Raw genomic sequence first — 18,890 nt, forward strand, 5'->3', positions numbered from 1 at the left:
GATCTCCTGACCTCGTGATCTGCCCGTCTAGGCCTCCCAAAGTGCTGGGATTATAGGCTTGAGCCACCGCGCCCGGCCAAACAATTTCTATATCATCTCTAACCAGCATCTTCTAATCACCTTCTTAATATTAACAGGGATCTCACTACTCTAAGAGGAAGTGTGTTGCTGTTTGGACAGTTCTGGCTATCTGGTAGTTCTTCCACATGTTGAACGATCAGAGCATCTCCGTAACTTCTACCTCTTGGTTCTTCAACATACTTGATCTTTAAACTTAATCCACATCTGGGCTGACAGTCCTATCTGTGCCATTGCCATAAAATAAAGGCATGATAAATCGTGTGGTACTGCAATAATGCATCTTCTCTACCTAACAGCTTACTTTGAGGCCAGAGAGAAAGGACAAAAGAAGGCGGGCTTCTCTCTGCACCCCTCTGGAAAATGAATTTACAGATTCACATTGCACGTGATTTACATGAAACATCAAGCTGGCTAGTTACCTACAGCCTTTCTGTGGTACTCCAGGATTCCCTAAACACAGATTTCATTTCCACAGAATGAGAAATGGGAGAGGAGCATGGTATGTATTTTAAAATTAAGCACTCACTCAATAGCACATAAAGAGCAGGTTATTTTTTTTTTTTTTGAGACGGAGTCTCCCTCGGTTGCCAGGGTGGAGTGCAGTGGCACGATCTCAGTTCACTGCAACTTCTGCCTGCCAGGTTCCAGCGATTCTCCCGCCTCAACCTCTCAAGTAGCTGAGACTACAGGAATGTGCCACCACACCCAGCTAATTTTTGTATTTTTAGTAGAGACAAGGTTTCACCATGTTGGCCAGGCTGGTCTTGACCTCCTGACCTCAGGTGATCCGCCTGCCTTGGCCTCCCAAAGTGCTGGGATTACAAGTGTGAGCCACTGTGCCCAGCCTCTATCTCTTGACTTCTTGATCTGCCCACCTCGGCCTCCCAAAGTGCTCGGATTACAGGCATGAGCCAACGTGCCTGGCCTAAAGAGCAGGTTTTTAAACACAGACTGTATGGCATTTCATGTGCTTCCTACCTTGACTGGGACCACTGCAGTTTGCACCATGTTCCTGAATCGACCAACTGAGGGATCCACATCCTCTGCAAAAAGAGAAGAGGGCAGGGTTGGGTTGGTACTTTACTGGGAGGAATAAGGGCACAGGGGTCACTGCAAACAAACCATCACAACAACTCATGTTAAAATTGTAAAACACAGAGAGTGCTTCCTGGGTGCTGGGCATTGTGCTAAATCCTCACAAAGACCCTGTGACGTAGGTACTACCATAATCAACATTCAGTAGATGAGAAAGCAAACTGAGGCTTGGAGGAGCAAAGTGACTGGCCCAGTTGCTCTGATGGAGAGGACAGGAGCCAGGACTTGAGTCCAAGTACTTCGAATCAGGCCTGTGATCTACACCACTGTGCTGTGCTGCCTTTCCCCAAGTTCTTTCCCATTCTTTATACTTCCCTCTTTTGAGGGGAAAGAAAAAAAGAGTAGACATTATCAGTTCCATATCAGTGACAAAACAATGACATGTCAAGAGGTTACATATCAAACGCCTTGCTAATGCCTGCTTATTAGCAAAAAAAAAAGATTTTGGATTCAAAGCCAGGGCTTCAAACTGAACCTGGCCTTTTGACTTGAATGGCCTGAACTGTATATAAGCAAGACTTGCACTAAAGGCTCTGATAACCCTGTCTACACAGGAAATAAAGAGCAAGATACTGTCCCATCCTTGATGAACTCACAGTTACAGAGCCAGCTAGGCTACAACACACAAAGGTGCTTCAAGAGAAGTACACAACAGTGTTTCTGGAGAAGAGGGGATGACTAGGCTGGATCGCCAAGGATGGTGGAGTTTTCTCACTGAAGGGTGAATGTGTGGAAACAGGCTGAGGCACTAACTTATGTACCACTACTAGAGAAAACTACTCCAAGCCCCAGTTAACTTAATATAGCGATAGAGAAGGAATCGCTTCCCTAATAGATATTGTAATCTTATTTTCAATGAGGTCGCTTGTTATTGAAAGAAACACTTGTTATTGAAAGAAACACACCGGGCACGGTGGCTCATGCCTGTAATCCCAGCACTTTGAGAGGCTGAGGCAGGCGGATCATGAGGTCAGGATCATGAGGTCAGGAGATTGAAACCATCCTGGCTAACATGGTGAAACTCCGTCTCTACTAAAAAATACTAAAAATTAGCCGGGCATGGTGGCGGGCACCTATAATCCCAGCTACTTGGGAGGCTGAGGCAGAAGAATCGCTTGAACCCAGGAGGCGGAGGTTGCAGTGAGCCGAGGTTGCGCCACTGCACTCCAGCCTAGGTGACAGAATGAGACTCCATCTCGAAAAATAAATACATAAAAATAAAAAATAAAAAATAAAAATTTCAACCAGGCACGGGGGCTCATGTCTATAATCCCAGTACTTTGCGAGATGGAAGCAGGAGGATCACTTAAGCTCAGGAGTTCAAGACCAGCCAGGGCAACATGATGAAACCCCATTTCTACAAAACATATCACAATTAGCTGAGCGTGGTGGCATGCACCTGTTGTCCCAGATACTCAGGAGGTTGAGGTGGGAGGATCACCTGTGCCTGAGTGGTCAAGGCTGTAGTGAGCTGTGACTGTGCCACTGCACTCTAGCCTGGGCGACAAAATGAGATCTTGTCTCTTACATACACACCAAAGTAAAACTAAAAAATGCATACATTTCTAGGTCCAACCCTGGAAACTCTTTTTTGGAGACAGCCTCACTCTGTCACCCAGGTGGGAGTGCAGTGGCACGATCTTGGCTCATTGCAACCTCTGCCTCCCAGGTTCAAGCGATTCTCCCACCTCAGCTTCCTGAGTAGCTTAGACTACAGGTGTGTGCCATCATGCCTGGCTGATTTTTGTATTTTTTTAGAGACAGGGTTCTGCCACGTTGGCCACCCTGGTCTCGAAATCCTGGCCTCAAGCAATTCACCAACTTCAGCTTCCCAAAGTGCTGGGATTACAGGCGTGAACCACTATGCCTGACCAACTACAGCTTTTTCTTTTCTTTTTTTTTTTTTTTTGTCACCTAGGCTGGAGTGCAATGGTGCAATCCCGGCTCACTGCAACTTCTGCCTCCTGGGTTCAAGCAATTCTCTTGCCTTAACCTCCCAAGTAGCTGGGACTACAGGCGAGCACCACCAAGCCCAGCTAATTTTTGTATTTTTTTTTAAGTAGAGATGGGGTTTCACCTTGTTGGTCAGGCTAGTCTTGAACTCCTGACCTTAAGTGATCCACCCTCCTCGGCATTCCAAAGTGCCAGGATTATAGGCATGAGCTACTGCGCCCGGGCCAACCATAGCTTTTTCATCAGAATAAACTAGGAAGATACCTCACCTGGATTGATGATCTCATCATCCTCACTGAATGTCACCCGTGAGTTCTTCCTCTTCCTCTTTGGTCTTTGAATGTCCAGATTTCCCTCCTCAATGGTAAGGGTAGAAATCCGCTTGTTGTGGGCAGTGTTGAACTCTGTCAGGTTCTAAGCCAGGGTTCATACAGGAAAGACAGCAGTCAGTACAAAGGGAATCTGATGGAGAAAATCATACTAAATAAAGGTCAGTGAGGGGCTAATCTTGACCTCCAAAGGGAGTTGAGACTCTTCTGCATTTAGAGAAGATTCATACTGTCCTGAGACTACTAATACTAACAAGTCTCAAGTCTCATTAGAAAGAATGTGGAACATCCTCATTGATTAGTGGGGCAGTGATATTCAAAAGGAGGTAAAGGGCCTTGAGCTGAGAACAGGTCATCTGTGCAAATACCCTTGAGTTGTGTTTCGTTGTTGTTGTTGAAGAAAGGCTATCATGTCTTCATGCCCACACAAGCTGAGAATTAAAAGGAAATGTGGCTGGGAGGAACGCCAAGAATTGTTTTTAAGTAACAAAATTGAGATGAAAAAGGACAATTGGCTGCTTCTTTTCTAGTAGCTTTCTCCTTTAAAATTAAGGACACTGCTAGTGCACTTAATTTTGGCGTTAATATTTTGTCATTCCCCATCCTGTGTCTGGCCCCAGTTCTATAAATAACTATCTCAATAATTAACATGACCTTAGCTCTGTTGCTTGCCTCTTCCCAATCCACTGAAATTATTCCCTTCTGGTACAAACCACCAGTTTGAGATATTCTAAATGTCTTAAGAATGAAGATCCAGGGAGTACCTAGCATACTGAACCATGGAAGCACAGCAGCAGCCTGGATAGAGGCGGCCTGAAGGGGAAATGGGCAACAGTGACTGCCAGCAAGGTCCCTGGCTATGAAGCCACTTCTTCAAAACAAAACGACTTCTTAATTGTACAATTTCTTTCTTTTTTTTTTTTTTTGGAGATGGAATATCACTCTTGTTGCCCAGGCTGGAATGCAATGGCGCAATCTTGGCTCACCACAACCCCCACCTACCAGGTTCAAGCAATTCTCCTCCTCAGCCTCCTGAGTAGCTGGGATTACGGGCATGCGCCACCACACCCAGTTACTTTTTTGTATTTTTAGTAGAGATGGGGTTTCTCCATGTTGGTCAGGCTGGTCTCGAACTCCTGACCTCAGGTGATCCGCCCACCTCAGCCTCCCAAAGTGCTGGGATTACAGGTGCTCATGAGCCACTGTGCCCGGCCTAAATTGTAGAATTTCTATTGTGCTTTTCTTCCTAAGAGCTAGGAAACTGCCTTGGTGTACAGGAATAGTAAATGCGGGTCAGTGGTTAAGGACATGATTGCATTTGGTCTATCTGAACAGACCGATCACACCAGTGCAGTGACAGACATGTAAAGGACTATAGCCACACCAAACTACTGGGGTCAGCCTCAAAAAAGGAAAACTTCCAGCACCTTAAAATTAAATCTTATAAAATTCATGGCCCTCAGGACAGTGAGGCCCATAAGAACAAAAGCAGTCTGGTTCTATTCAGAAGATTCCTGAGCTGTTCAGATAGCACCAAAAAAAGCTATATAAATGAATGAAAGTGTCAGTCTCTCCAAGCCAGTGCTGACAGAACTTTTTGTGAGGATGAAAACATTCTCTCTTTATACTATGCAACACTTATGTGACTACATAATACTTGAAATATTGTTAGTGGCTACCACCTTGGACAGCATTAGCTCTAAGCAGTCAAGGGACAGAGAAATGTAGCTTCTAGTCTTAGCTTGTAACAGCCAGTGAAAGTGCACAAAACAGCTCAAGGGGTCTAGTGGCTGTGACCCAGCCTCCTTGTTAGGCCTGGTGATACACAACCAAATCCATACAACGTGGCTCTCTGAGAGGTGTCACAGCTGGCCACATCAGATTGCCAAAGGCCCATTACTGGACTCAAGAGAATCCCCTGCTGCTAAGTCAATGGCATTTCCAGCTACATAGAACTGCTATATACTCCAAAAACCAGGGTCCCCAAAGACAAAACAATGACATAAACAGGGAATTACATCAAGCTCAGTTTCCTCCTCTGGAAGCCCCAGTAAGCCCTTGAGTTCATCATCCTCTCCACCCATCTTCTCATCTCCTTTCACAGCCGATGGCAATGTCTGAGGCTTCTCGCGCAGAGTGTATGCCCTTGTGGATGCGCCAAATGAGACCGTGGAATCGATGGGAATTTGCTGAGGCTTGTGAGGCTCCAACCGAATGTGACCCAAGAAAGTGCCGTGTGCTGGGAACAACCAAATCAGAAACGTAAGGGGGAAAACAAAAACAACCCGAGTTTTAGAAGGGAGAGTATGATCGCCAACTCTCTTATGAGGTCAGCTTCCCCCCAGCACATCAGTTTTGCTTTTTTGTCTGTTTTTAATTTATTTTAAAAATGCCATAGTCAGGATCGTGGTCAGAAAATTCCAGCTTTTTAAAAAATGAAAATGGCACCGGGTCCACCACATCCATCATGTGTTACAGTGAGAAGGAAACTCCTTCACTGAGCCTTGAATCTCCTCAGTGGGTTTCTTATATCCTCAGACCTATTGTTCCCCCAAATAACAAATACCACTGCCCGTTCCCTGCTGCCACACAGGCTTGGCTCCATTCTAGGTCAAACAAGAATGGCTCCAACCCAGCAGAAGCCATGCCTCCCAAAGCAGGAGCTGGGCTTCACTGTAGTTTTCCCTCTCCAGCCCCAAGTCAAAGGAATAGAGAAATTGCTGGCCTGGTGGCAGTTTTTCCAGCTTAGGTTTTCCCCAGGACAAGAAAGAGCTTGGCTGAAACAGGTGCAATATCAATGCCAAAGCAAGCCAAAATCCTACTATAGATTCTGAATATTTTCCTCTGTTGGCATTCTGCATAAAATGGGAGAGAAAAGATAAGTATTTGCGAGACAAAGCTCTCTAAGACCGTTACACAAGCAGATGAAGGTGATGTGCGAGTGTATGTTTGTGTGTGGTAGGAGGAGAGTGGTGGAATCCAACATGATATTCCCAAGAGGCAGGACCCTTTACATTTTACACTGTATTCACACATGGGCAAAATGAACAAATTTCAGGGCCCCATGCAGTTAAATCTCAATTGCATTTCTGTGGATTATCTTATGTGAAGTTTAAACTCTTATTAATTGGTGTATGCTTATGGATACTCCAATTAATTAATACTTATGGATTATTTTTATTTTTTGAGGCAGGACTTGCTCTGTCACCCAGACTGGAGTACAGTCATGCTACAATGGCTCACTGCAACCTCCACCTCCTGGGCTCAAATAATCCTCCCACTTAAGCCTCCCAAGCAGCTGGGACCATAAGCGCACTCCACAATACAGGGCTAATTTTTTGTATTTTTTGTAGAGACGGGGGTCTCGTTACATAGCTCGTGCTGGTCTTGAACTCCTGGGCTTGAGAGATTCACTGACATCAGCCTCCCAAAGTGCTGGGATTACAGGTGTGAGTCACCATGCCTGGCCTTGCTTATGGAATTAAAACTGGCATTATTCATAGTCAAAACAAAACAGAGATGGAATAAAGAACCAGAATAATGAAATTTTCCTCAAGACAAGCTTTCTTAAAATGCCCTATATTGCTGCTCTATTACATTAATGGAGCTAATCATAGCTTTTGCTTAAACGGAATCACAATTTATTATGGTTCTATAAACACTTGAACATGCATGGTCGATAGTTCCTGGGTGCCTTTTTCCTTTTCCTTTTTTTTTGAGACAGAATCTTGCTGTGTTGCCCAGGCCAGAGTGCAGTGGCGCGATCTCGGCTCGTTGAAACCTTCACCCACTGGGTTCAAGCGATTCTCCTGCCTCAGCCTCCTGAGAAGCTAGAATTACAGGCACCTGCTGCCACCCCCAGCTAATTTTTGTATTTTTGGTAGAGGCGAGGTTTCACCATATTGGCCAGGCTCGTCTCAAACTCCTGGCCTTAGGGGATCCGCCCACCTCGGCCTCCCAAAGTGCTGGGATTATAGGAGTGAGCCACTGTACCCAGCTCTTTTTTGTTTGTTTGTTTGTTTTGAGATAGAGTCTCGCTCTGTCACCCAGGCTGGAGTGCAGTGGCGCGATCTCAGCTTACTGCAAGCTCCGCCTCCCGGGTTCCCGCCATTCTCCTGACTCAGCCTCCCGAGCAGCTGGGACTACAGGCGCCCGCCACCAAGCCTGGCTAATTTTTTTGTATTTTTAGTAGAGACGGGGTTTCACCGTGTTAGCCAGGATGGTTTCGATCTCCTCACCTCCTGATCCGCCCACCTCGGCCTCCCAAAGTGCTGGGATTACAGGCGTAAGCCACCGCGCCCGGCCTGTTTGTTTGTTTTTAAGAGATGGGGTCTTGTTCTGTCACCCGGACTGGAGTGCAGTGGTGTGATCACAGCTCACTGCAGTCTTGAACTCCTGGGCTCTAGTGATCCTCCTGCCTCAGCTTCCTGAGTAGCTACAGGTGTGCGCCCCCACACCCAGCTCATATTTGCTTATTGATTCCCCCAGGACAGCTCCCCAAACCCCTGTTCTCTCCACAGTCAGTTATCAATTATCTCAGGAAAACAGAAAAATCACAGAAATAGAGAAGGGTGGATTTAAAAACCAAACATTAACTTTTTCCATAAAACACAATTTCCAAACTAAAGAACCCAAAGAGCATTTTCATATTGCCCAAAGATAACATGTGAATTGGGAGGGAGTTACTTACTACTGTTGAGATCTATCAGGAAAACTCTCTTCAGATGCTTGTGGTAGACAAGTGCAGCATGGACCCGAGAGCAAGACTGGTGGTCAATGGTAAAGTCACACAAATCAGGGTTTCTCCCAAATAAGTAATACTTCTTCTCATCAATAATCAGTTTCTAAATAAATATTAAATTAAATATTACTTAAGTCTTGTTTCAACAGCATTTACCAAAAACTCTTCCAATCAAATAGAGAATCTTGAGTAGATAAAATTCCTTTCCATTAGATTGATTTGAGTAATAACTCCATCTCCTTGCATCCAAAAAAGAAAAATCCATTCCAAGGAGAAAAAAATATCTCCCGTTATTCTTCAACATAAAGCACTCAGAATAATTTACTAAATTAACTTTTTTTTTGAGAATGGATGGCAATTCATCTCCTCAATATAGTGTTTAATTGTCTAGTGTTGGTATGAAAATAACTTCTTTCTCTTTTTTGTTTCTGAGATGGAGTCTCGCTCTGTTGCCCAGGCTGGAGCGCAGTCGCACGATCTCGGCTCACTGCAACCTCTGCTTCCTGGGTTCAAACAATTCTCCTGCCTTAGCCTCCCAAGTAGCTGGGACTACAGGCATGCACCACCAAGTTCAGCTAATATTTTTTTTTTTTTTTTTTTTGAGAGAGTCTCACCCTGTCACCCAGGCTGGAGTACAATTGTGTAATCTCGGCTCACTGCAACCTCCACCTTCTGGGTTCAAGCAATTCTCCTGCCTCAGCCTCCCAAGCAGCTGGGATTACAGGTGCATGACACCATGCTCGGCTAATTTTTTGTACCTTTAGTAGAGATGGGGTTTTACCATGTTAGCCAGGCTGGTCTCGAACTCCTGACCTTATGATCTGCCCATCTCAGCCTCCCAAAGGGCTGGGATTACAGGCGTGAGCTACCGAGCCCGGCCTAATTTTTGTATTTTTAGTAGAGACGGGGTTTCATCATACTGGCCAGGTTGGTCTTGAACTCCTGACCTCGTGATCTGCCCACCTCAGCCTCCTAAAGTGCTGGGATTACAGGTGTGAGCCACTGTGGTGGGCCAACTTTTTTTTTTTGAGACAAAATCTTGCTCTGTCACCCAGTCTGGAGTGCAATGGCGTGATCTTGGCTCACTGCAACCTCTGCCTCCCAGGTTGGATTACAGGTGCCCACCACCACGGCCAGCTAATTTCTTGTATTTTTAGTAGAGACGGGGTTTCACCGTGTTAGCCAGGATGGTCTCCTTCTCCTGACCTCGTGATCCGCCCTCGTTGGCTTCCCAAAGTGCTGGGATTACAAGCGTGAGCCACCCACTGTGCCCGGGCCAACTTCTCTTAATTCTTTTAGACATAAGTGGCCTGCCCCCAAGAGATCAACAATTCTTTTTTTTTTTTTTTTTTGAGACAGAATCTCATTTTGTCACCCAGGCTGGAGTGCAGCGGCGCGATCTTGGCTCACTGCAAGCTCCGCCTCCCAGGTTCACACCATTCTCCTGCCTCAGACTCCCGAGTAGCTGGGACTACAGGCATGTGCCACCACACCCAGCTAATTTTTTGTATTTTTAGTAAAGACAGGGTTTCATTGTGTTAGCCAGAATGGTACTGATCTCCTGATCTCATGATCGGCCCGCCTCAGCCTCCCAAAGTGCTGGGATTACAGGGGTGAGCCACCGTGCCCGGCCTAAGATCAACAACAGAATTGTGCCCGGCCTGAGATTGACATTTGAATTAAGAGTGGCAGGCTTCCAAAAAAAGGTTCTGTTGGATCTTAATTTTAGATCAGTTAGGAAACAAGAAGCACAATGCATGTCTATAAAGTAACAAGATTGCTTTTAGCCTAGTGAAACTGAAAAAAATGTAATAAGATTGCTTCTCAGAAAATATTCAAATGTGTATTTGGGAAAGGAATGAAGCGTAAACACCTATTTCTAATCTAATCATGCTGCTATAGCCCCAAAGTATTTTTGTTTGTTTTTGAGACAGTCTTGTTCTGTCATCCAAGCTAGAGTGCACTGGTGCAATCTCAGCTCATTGGAGCCTCCACCTCCCAGGTTGAAGTGGTTCTCCTACCTCAGCCTCCTGAGTAGCTGAGATTAATGGCACCCACCACCACACCCGACTAATTTTTGCATTTTTAGTAGAGATGGGGTTTCACCATGTTGGCCAGGCTGGTCTTGAACTCCTGACCTCAGATGAACTGCCAGCCTCAACCTCCCAAAGTGCTGGGATTACAGGTGTTAGCCACTGTGCTACACCTGAGTTGAATTTAGCTTTATAAAAAACTTGCTGACTGGGCGCAGTGGCTCATGTTTGTAATCCCAGCACTTTGGGAGGCCGAGGCGGGCGGATCATGAGGTCAGGAGATCAAAACCATCCTGGCTAACACAGTGAAACCCTATCTCTACTAAAAATACAAAAAAAAAAAAAATTAGGCGTGGTGGCAGACGCCTGTAGTCCCAGCTACTTGGGAGGCTGAGGCAGGAGAATGGTGTGAGCCCGGGAGGCGGAGCTTGCAGAGAGTCAAGATCTGCACTCCAGCCTGGGCAACAGAGCGAGACCCTGTCTCACAAACAAAAACAAGCAAACAAAAAAATAAAAATAAAAAACTTGCTATACCTGTCCTTATATTTCTTTTAATCCTGGATCCATAAAGCCTTTGCCACAGATCGGTTATAAACTGAACTGTTATAGATGAAGGACTCTAGATGAATTATTGCTAACGCTTCTTCCACTGCTAGTGGTCTAGTAATCTAGTGTGAGCACTTGAGGAATAACTGTCATTTGGGTATGCTGTGTTTTTCCTTTAAACATGAGGTCTCACTAAACTCTAGTTCACATTTCACACTATACTCCTAAAATTCCTGAGAAAATATAGCACAAAGCTAAGTAGAGTATAGTCAAGTTAGTACCAGGCTGGGAATCAAGAAGCTTGTATTTCATTCCTGGCTAAGTCCTTTAACTCACAATGGGCTACTATTCTCCCCTTATAAAACCAAAAGATACACCTCATGCAAGCACACTTTCAACACTGATTACAGTAACAACTGCTAGGCGCTTCTATACCACACACTATGCTATGAGTTTTACGTTATATCATTTCATCCTCACAACCACCCTATGAGGTGGTAACACTATTCTCTTCCTATTTTTATAAATGACAAAATTGAAGCATAAAGAAATTAACATACTCAAGTTCACACAGTTAGATACTTGTGGGCTGGGTTAGAAATTCAGATTTGTCTGGCTTCCGAGTCTAAGCTGTTTTAACCACATTATATATTTTCTTCATTCTGCTTACATCAAAAAATGCACCATATGGCAAGGAATATTTTAAGAAGAGAATAAGTACTGTGGGTCACACTCTTTTCCTTAAACAATCACTTAGCCAGTTTCTTTCAAGCTCAGCCTTAAGGTTCAATTAATTCAGGCTAGCTTGGATATGTGGGTCACCTCTGGGAAACCCTATCTGGCAGTGCCCATCTGCTGCTGGAAGAGCTTGTTCTGGGCCCATACTACTATGGAGAACCAAGATTCAACAACAGCCTGACAGGAGATCAGTCAGTTACCTTCATATCTGCTTTGACCTAAGGTTTTTAAGACTTGAGTTAAAAATAAGACGTTATTTCAGGATTAAGAGAGAGCCCAGAAATTTCAACAACTTGTTTTCTCTAATAGCTATTCGAGCTGAATCTCATTGCACTTCTCATTCATATTTATATGCACATGGATTATGCTGTCGCAAACTTAAATTTGCTAACCACAGTGCTCACAGATTGGGCTGAAGGAACATGAAAGACCACCAGCTCTTGGGCTCTAAAATAACAATGACTAAATTTCTATGAATCTAGGGTGCCAAAAGACATACTAGAGATTTAGGGATTTGAGAGGAAAAAAGAGAGGGCCTCCAAATTAAATGTACACATTCAGGATTAAAGGCATCCCAATTACAGAAATATTAAAATGAATTTTTTTTTTTCCCTGAGATGGAGTCTTGCTTTGTCGCCCAGGCTGCAGTGCAGTGGTGCAATCTCCATTCACTGCAACCTCTGCCTCCTGGGTTCAAGTGATTCTCCTGCCTCAGCCTCCCAAGTAGCTAGGATTATAGGTGCGTGCCACTGCACCTAATTTTTTTTATTTTTACTAGAGACGGGGTTTTGCCATGCTGGCCAGGCTGGCCTTGAACTCCTGACCTCAGGTGATCTGCCCACCTCGGCCTCCCAAAGTGCTGGGAGGCCAGGCATGAGCCACCACTGCGCCTGGCCAAAATGAATGGAATTTTAACAGAAAACAGTATGTCTCAGAACCAGGGAAATGTGTCAGATGTTGAACAATGTGCTGCTTCTGTCCAAGTGAGTGAAATAATGCACTGGCTTTCAATAGTCACTAAAGTCATAGCTTCTTGACTAGCTATGGCCAGTACCGCTATCCAGTTGTGCCTCTGAGTTATAACTCAGAGTGTATCTTTACACACTGGGCTTAAAAGACTCATGGCTTTTGTTTTAATGTTGCACTTCTTAAACCCAGCTATCACAACACATCACAAGCCTTTGATACAAGGCTAGGATATAGATAGCTAGGTTAGTATCAAGTGCTGATTAAGTTCAAATCTAAAAATAAGCACATCTCAGGTCTACACCTCTCAAGAATACAGTGATGTCTGAAGATTGTAACTTGACAAGTTTGTGGCAACTCAGCACACTTAACAACACCGAAAGAGAACGTTATCAGCTAATAGAAACCAATGATCAGAGGAGTGTCTAGCAAGTTAGACTGTTTTGAAAATATAATACCAATTATTCCACAAAGGAATGTGATGTTATCATTAAGACTAGGCAACCCTGTCTGTTTCTTCCTGTTGCAAACTAAAGATTTGCTAAATTCTAGTAATGAAACAAATCTCTGTATGTCTTCAAGCTTTGTGCTATTTAGCAACAAATATTTTGTAACTGTGGAACAATCTATAGTAAAAAAAAGTTTTACAGATATTTTAGCTAAATTATTTCTTTGAATAATCTTGAAGTTTTAAATCTTTAAGATTGAAGAACCCATGACAAAGGGGCTCTCTGTGACAGGCAGAGTCCATGATGTATTCATAACAGGAGAAATCATTAAAACTCATGCATGCCTTAATACTTTGCAAAATACCTGGTCATCTCTACAACATCCCAAAAGTGACAACAATATATTTACAGAGTAACCTTCAAAAGATCTCAGATAGCTTTTCAATCTAGCAACCATGGAACTGCAACATTTTTATTAAATACCAAAAAACCACAAGGAAAAAACTGCATTCAATAATGGGGCCTTGAACCTAAATTCTAGCTGAGCAAGCAAATATAAAATTGGTCTAATACAGGGAGACTCACAGCTACATGGTCATGGTGGGCTTAATATCCATCTCTTGGTAAATAAATAATACCATAAGGATTATAAAAAATTTACGCAAACTAATAGCTAATAAAAACTCATGTTCTCTTGAACTCCTATGTGGTGTTCTCTCTAGAGGCTTGTATAAAAGCTCGAATTCTGCTAAACTTTTATAGTACTTAATTCAAATATAACTATGTAATTTTTTGGTGTGATTCTGTCTCTTCCACTGGACGACTTGAAGAGAGAAATCATGTTGGTTTTGCTTACTGCTGCAATCTGTAAGCCAAGCACTGTAACTGGCACATAGTAAACACTCAATACATGTTTCAAAGAATCAATTAATGAATTTCACCACAATTCCATTATCTTTTTGAGTAAGTGTCTTCTTAGTTTACTATACTTCTTATAAGGAGTTGGGCCTGAATCTCTTAAAATTAACTTAAAAGTTAAACTCAACATGTATCATTCACTTTCTTCAGTTACTGTATACCTTGGACAGTTTACACAACTCCACGTATTCAGGGAGAGGGAATTAACCAAGCTAATAGGGCTTCCAGTTTGACTGGGGCCCACAGGATGCATGACCTATTAAAACCATTCATTTGAGAGAAGTCACAAAAAAGTGAGTGTCTGTGGTAGATACAAGCTTTAAGTGTGTGATGTCACCATGTGCTTTCAACAGAAAAAAAAAATCAAGATGAAAGAAAGCAGCATTGCTGGAAAACAAAGCACAGGAGAGGGGGTGGAAAAGTGAGTCACTGGCAAAAATCTTGTGTGGTGGGCAAAAAAGGAAGACATGTATTTCCATACCTCAATTAGTTTGTCTCCTTTGACTACATCCAGATGTAAACCGGGAGGGGGCTTACCTGCCCTGAAAAATAAAAATAGAAAAAAGCATTTTCAGGATGAGTTTATAAATGCAATTTACAATCATTGTCCCATTCAACATTGCAGCTCCAGCTCTCCTACCAGCCAGCCTATAATTAGTTCATGTTCAAGCAGAAATGTCATCTACTTCACTGTTATTACAGCTCCATTCTACGTTTGACACTTACTTCCCTAGTGATTCAACTGCTCTGAAACAGATTTTAGTGGATCTGTATTTAGAGCAGCACCAAGAAACCTACATTTTAACACTGGATCTTCACCTCAGAGAAAGAGCTGCATAGAGAGTGCAAGTACGATAGCTGGAGTGGTCTGGTCACCTGGAGTTTGAATCTGAAATTTACCCCTACTCCAATATCATATAAAGATCGAATAAATTAGTTGCTGTTTGGGGCTGATCAAGATTTGTCTCATCACAGAATAAGCAAAGAGTACTGTCCTGAGCTCTGAGACCAAATCAGAGGTGCATAATTAGGGAACTAGGGCAATACAAAATCATGCCCCATGAAACCAGGTACCAAATGAATATGTTACCCTTGAACAGGTCTTTCTGCAACAGCATGATTAAGGGAAGTAAGTTTCCTCTATACTCCTACAGCCATATCATTCAAGGGAGACTCACATATGTCAAAGCACCTAACAGTGCCTGGTACCTACCAGACCCTAAGGAAAGGGTAGGTGATCTCAAAACAGTGCTTTCTAACTATGTTTGCTGTATTGGTCCATGTCTGAAATCAATACAGCGAGGGATCAAAACGGATATAGAATTTGTAGACTGAAGCAACCATTACAAAAGTGCAAAGCGATCCAAAAAATAGCCACACATTTGCTTGCTTTTTGGGTTTGCTAATTTGAAGTTAGAAAAAAGAACCACCTCACTAGAACCTCTAGATTTGCACATGAAAAAAACGTATCCTTGTCTAGCTAACTGAAGATGCAACACAGTCATCTCAAACAATCCTGCCCCAACCCCTCCTCTATGGAAAGGACAGTGCATCGGACAAAAGGCCATTTTGTCCAGGAAAAAGGAGGAATGTTACATCCAAAATATACTTTCTGTATGTGCCTGACTCAGGCCTTGGAGCTGGGAATACAAAGATGCAGTCTTTGCCCTTGAGGATGGCAATATAACGGGAGACAGAGACAAGTAACAAACAATACACTGCGATGACCTACAGCAGGAAAAAAAACTCTTAATTCTGAAGCGTTTCCTTGTAAGGTAATTCATATTTATTCAACTTGTACCCTACTCAAAGGCCAAATTATTTCATTATTCCCAAGAACTTTCGAAGGGATAAAAAGGGTTCATGCCAGCCATTACTAATGCCTACTCGTGCCACAGACTGGGAGCTCCCTGAGGGCAGGGAGGGCGCTAACCTACCGTCGTGTTCTCTGTGGCAGACAGAAAAGTGCCGCACGAGGGATGCAGCAACCAAAGAGGGATGCGGGGCTCAGAGGTAGGGTTGGGGCCGGGGTTGGCTCGAGAGCGCTCGGGACGTACAGGAAGGGGCCAGGTACGATGCTCCATGAGAGCACCAGGCACTCAGTCAGGAGTTGGGCGTAAGTTCGGGCAAAGGCCTCAAAGCGCTCCAGCGACTGGCTAATCGCTCAAAGGGGCTGCCTAAGTGAGCGCCTTTGAGCCCCCAACCCCCTGTTTCTTCAGTTCCTGGGCCTGGGCTCCAGGCTCTCGGTTCTTCAACACGTCGCCCGGCCCGGTGCAGCGAACAGTTTTTCCTCAACCATTCCAGGATTTCTGAGCCGTTCGGCTCGCAGCAGAAAAGTAAAAAAAGAGCCGCCCTTCCAGCCCAGGCTAGCTCCGGCCAGGCCACTTTAGCCCTGGCCGCCCCGCCACTCACCAGGTTGGGCAGTCGAACAGCGGGAGGCTGGAGCCGGAGTTCGCGGCTGCCGCCATCTTGCGTCTCCCCCTCCCATTTGGCGGGCCCGAAGCACGCCGGGAAACTGGAAGCCCGAAAAGGGAAAAGCGGCATCCCAGCAGCCTATGCGTACGCACGCTCACGCACGCACGCGCGTACGGGGTCAGTGCTTCTAGTAGGGACGGAGGAGGTTTTCGGTTTTTTTTTTTCCCACCGTTTGTGCGAGTTGGCCGTCTCTGGAAGTCTCCGGTGTATGGTTTTCCTTGGCCAGGAGGTATCAAAGGAAAAGCGGCTTTGTAGGGAGGGGAGTCAGTCTCTCCCTGCGTCCTCCTGCAAACGCTTCTGGGCTCTAAAATCTTGGGACTAAGCCGGGCGCGATGGCCCACGCCTGTAATCCCAGCACTTTCGGAGGCTGAGGCGGGCGGATCACTGGAGGTCAGGGGTTCGAGACCAGCCTTGCCAACATGGTGAAACCCCGTCTCTACTAAAAATACAAAAGTCGGGCGTAGTGGCACATGCCTGTAATCCCAGCCACTTGGGAGACTGAGGCAGGAGAATCGCTTGCATCCGGGAGGCGGAGGTTGCAGTGAGCCGAGATCGCGCCATTGTACTCCAGCCAGGGCAACACAGCGAGACTCCGTTTCAAAAAAAAAAAAAAAGAGAAGGAAAAAATCTGGGGACTGCATCCTCCTCCAGCGTTTAGGTTAAGACCGACAGCCTTTGGCCCTCAAAGCAGAGAAGCTAAAGGAGTGATTATTGTTTCTACTTATCCAGCCCTTCTCCAAAAAGTGGCACTCTACTCACTTTTTTCCTAATACACGTCTAGGCCTGTAGATTATCAGGGAATCTGCATTAGGGGTCACCTGGTCTGTTTATGAAAACTCTGGACAAGCTGGAGCCAGGAGCAGGTCCAGTCAGAAAGCAGGGGTCCAAATCATCACTGTGCTTGGCTCAAATGGTTAATTTTTTAAAAAAGGATTTTTTGCTTTTGGTTATAGTGCAAGGGAGCATTAGGATTGCTGGCTTGCCCTAAATCACCAGATGACTGAAAGAGACCATTAGCAGGGCCTCTGGTTGTAATGGCATTGTCTGTTGAGCACTTACCTTGGCAAGTATGTATTTTATATGGATCATCTCTAATCCTGACAAGGCTCTTGAGTTAGGTATTATAATTCCAGAGGAGAGGCTCAGAGAGATCGAGTTGCCCAGCTTCACCCTAGAACAAGTGGTGAGTGGGATAAAAAAACCTAAACCTATATGATGCCAAAGGCCATGCTCATGAATCACTATTCTCTCTCACACTTTGATGTTGGTATAATTATATTTATTATTAGCATGCAACTGATGCCCCTCTTTTTCACTTTTGTAGACGCCTTGGGAGGATTATCTGACTGGTTTTTCCTTTTTTAAATAAATCAATTGCTAAGTTCCTGTTCATCCAGAAAGAGGCACTGCTCAGCAAGTTAAGGAATCTATGATGAAAGTAGTTCTTTTCTTGCTTACATGCTACTGGTTCTGTAGAAAATCAGCCTATTCAAAAGATTTTTTGCCCTTGATGAAGTCTCCAGCCCTCAAAATGTAACTGCAATATAACTTAGAAGGAGCAAGATGATCCAAAAAGTAACAGCAATATAACATTAACTTGGATTTGAAGATGATCAACTCTTAGGTAGATTGGAGAAACCCCTTTTCCTCTGGCCTTTAAAGCACGATAAACTTATCCAGCAAGGATGGCAACTAATCAGATCACTTATCAAATGGCCTGTTAATATCCTCCTTTTCAGCCTTGTGATTCCAAAGTAAGACTAGGCTGACTGGAAAAATTTAAATTCTAAACTTGGTTTCAAGAAAACAGAAATAATCCTGTGTCCCCCTCTTTTGAATACAGGGCATGATTTTTGAGAAGGAATTAGTCCCAAAAGCTTTTGAGTCTAACAGAAAAGAACAAGATACTTTCATCTACAGAAATTGTGTGGGCCTTTTGAGGTTCTATGCTCCTTTTAGGCATAACGTGGTATTGAAGCCATTTCTAGTTAGCAGTGACCTGATAGCATCTTATGGCAACTTCGTCTTTCAACTTCTCAGCTTGTGTGATCCTTCCATTGCTGACTATAGACCCAGGAAACCTAAAAGCTACATCTTACCCTTCTAATTCTTTACTCCTTGGCCATGTTCTGTTTCTAGCACAGTAGATATTCACACATGGCACCTTATGCTTACCTAGGCCCTCATAAAGCAAAATGCTCTTTGTTTGGGCACCAATGATGTCAGTATAGACCAGCAAACTAGAGGGCAGCAATCTAGGTCCTTAACCTTTTAAAATAGACTGACGCACTAGCTGCCTTTGGATTTTGGTATCTCAATAAAGAGATTAGTATCTTGGCCTTTAATAGATTTCCTTAGAATAAGATCTAAAGACATTAGAAGCATATTGAGGTCAGAAAACTTTTTAAAATTTTTTGTTGGCCGGGCGCGGTGGCTCAAGCCTGTAATCCCAGCACTTTGGGAGGCCGAGATGGGTGGATCACAAGGTCAGGAGATCAAGACCATCCTGGCTAACATGGTGAAACCCCATCTCTACTAAAATACAAAAAATTAGCCGGGCGTGTTG

At 44.2% G+C, this 18,890-nt stretch overlaps 1 protein-coding gene across 6 annotated transcripts in view; it reads right to left on the minus strand.

The window, feature by feature from the left end:
- The window catches only part of PPP1R8 (protein phosphatase 1, regulatory subunit 8), a 19,672-nt gene extending 3,262 nt beyond the window's left edge, over positions 1 to 16,410 (minus strand). For 2 of the 6 annotated variants that reach the window (XM_011955540.1, XM_011955541.1), the window contains exons 1-6: positions 16,262 to 16,410; positions 14,331 to 14,391; positions 8,149 to 8,302; positions 5,477 to 5,697; positions 3,399 to 3,543; positions 1,060 to 1,124 (exon numbers count right to left, since the gene is read on the minus strand). In XM_011955540.1, the coding sequence (XP_011810930.1) occupies positions 1,060 to 1,124; positions 3,399 to 3,543; positions 5,477 to 5,697; positions 8,149 to 8,302; positions 14,331 to 14,391; positions 16,262 to 16,317 (702 nt within the window). In that variant the 5' untranslated portion in view covers positions 16,318 to 16,410. Of the gene's footprint in view, positions 1 to 1,059; positions 1,125 to 3,398; positions 3,544 to 5,476; positions 5,698 to 8,148; positions 8,303 to 14,330; positions 14,392 to 15,786 lie in introns of all 6 variants that reach the window. The other 4 variants (XM_011955542.1, XM_011955543.1, XM_011955544.1 and 1 more) reach the window with 4 other exon arrangements.
- Positions 16,411 to 18,890: the final 2,480 nt, after the last annotated feature.

This window comes from Colobus angolensis, unplaced genomic scaffold (assembly GCF_000951035.1).
Source record: "Colobus angolensis palliatus isolate OR3802 unplaced genomic scaffold, Cang.pa_1.0 Scaffold4, whole genome shotgun sequence".
Classification (NCBI taxonomy): domain Eukaryota; kingdom Metazoa; phylum Chordata; class Mammalia; order Primates; family Cercopithecidae; genus Colobus; species Colobus angolensis.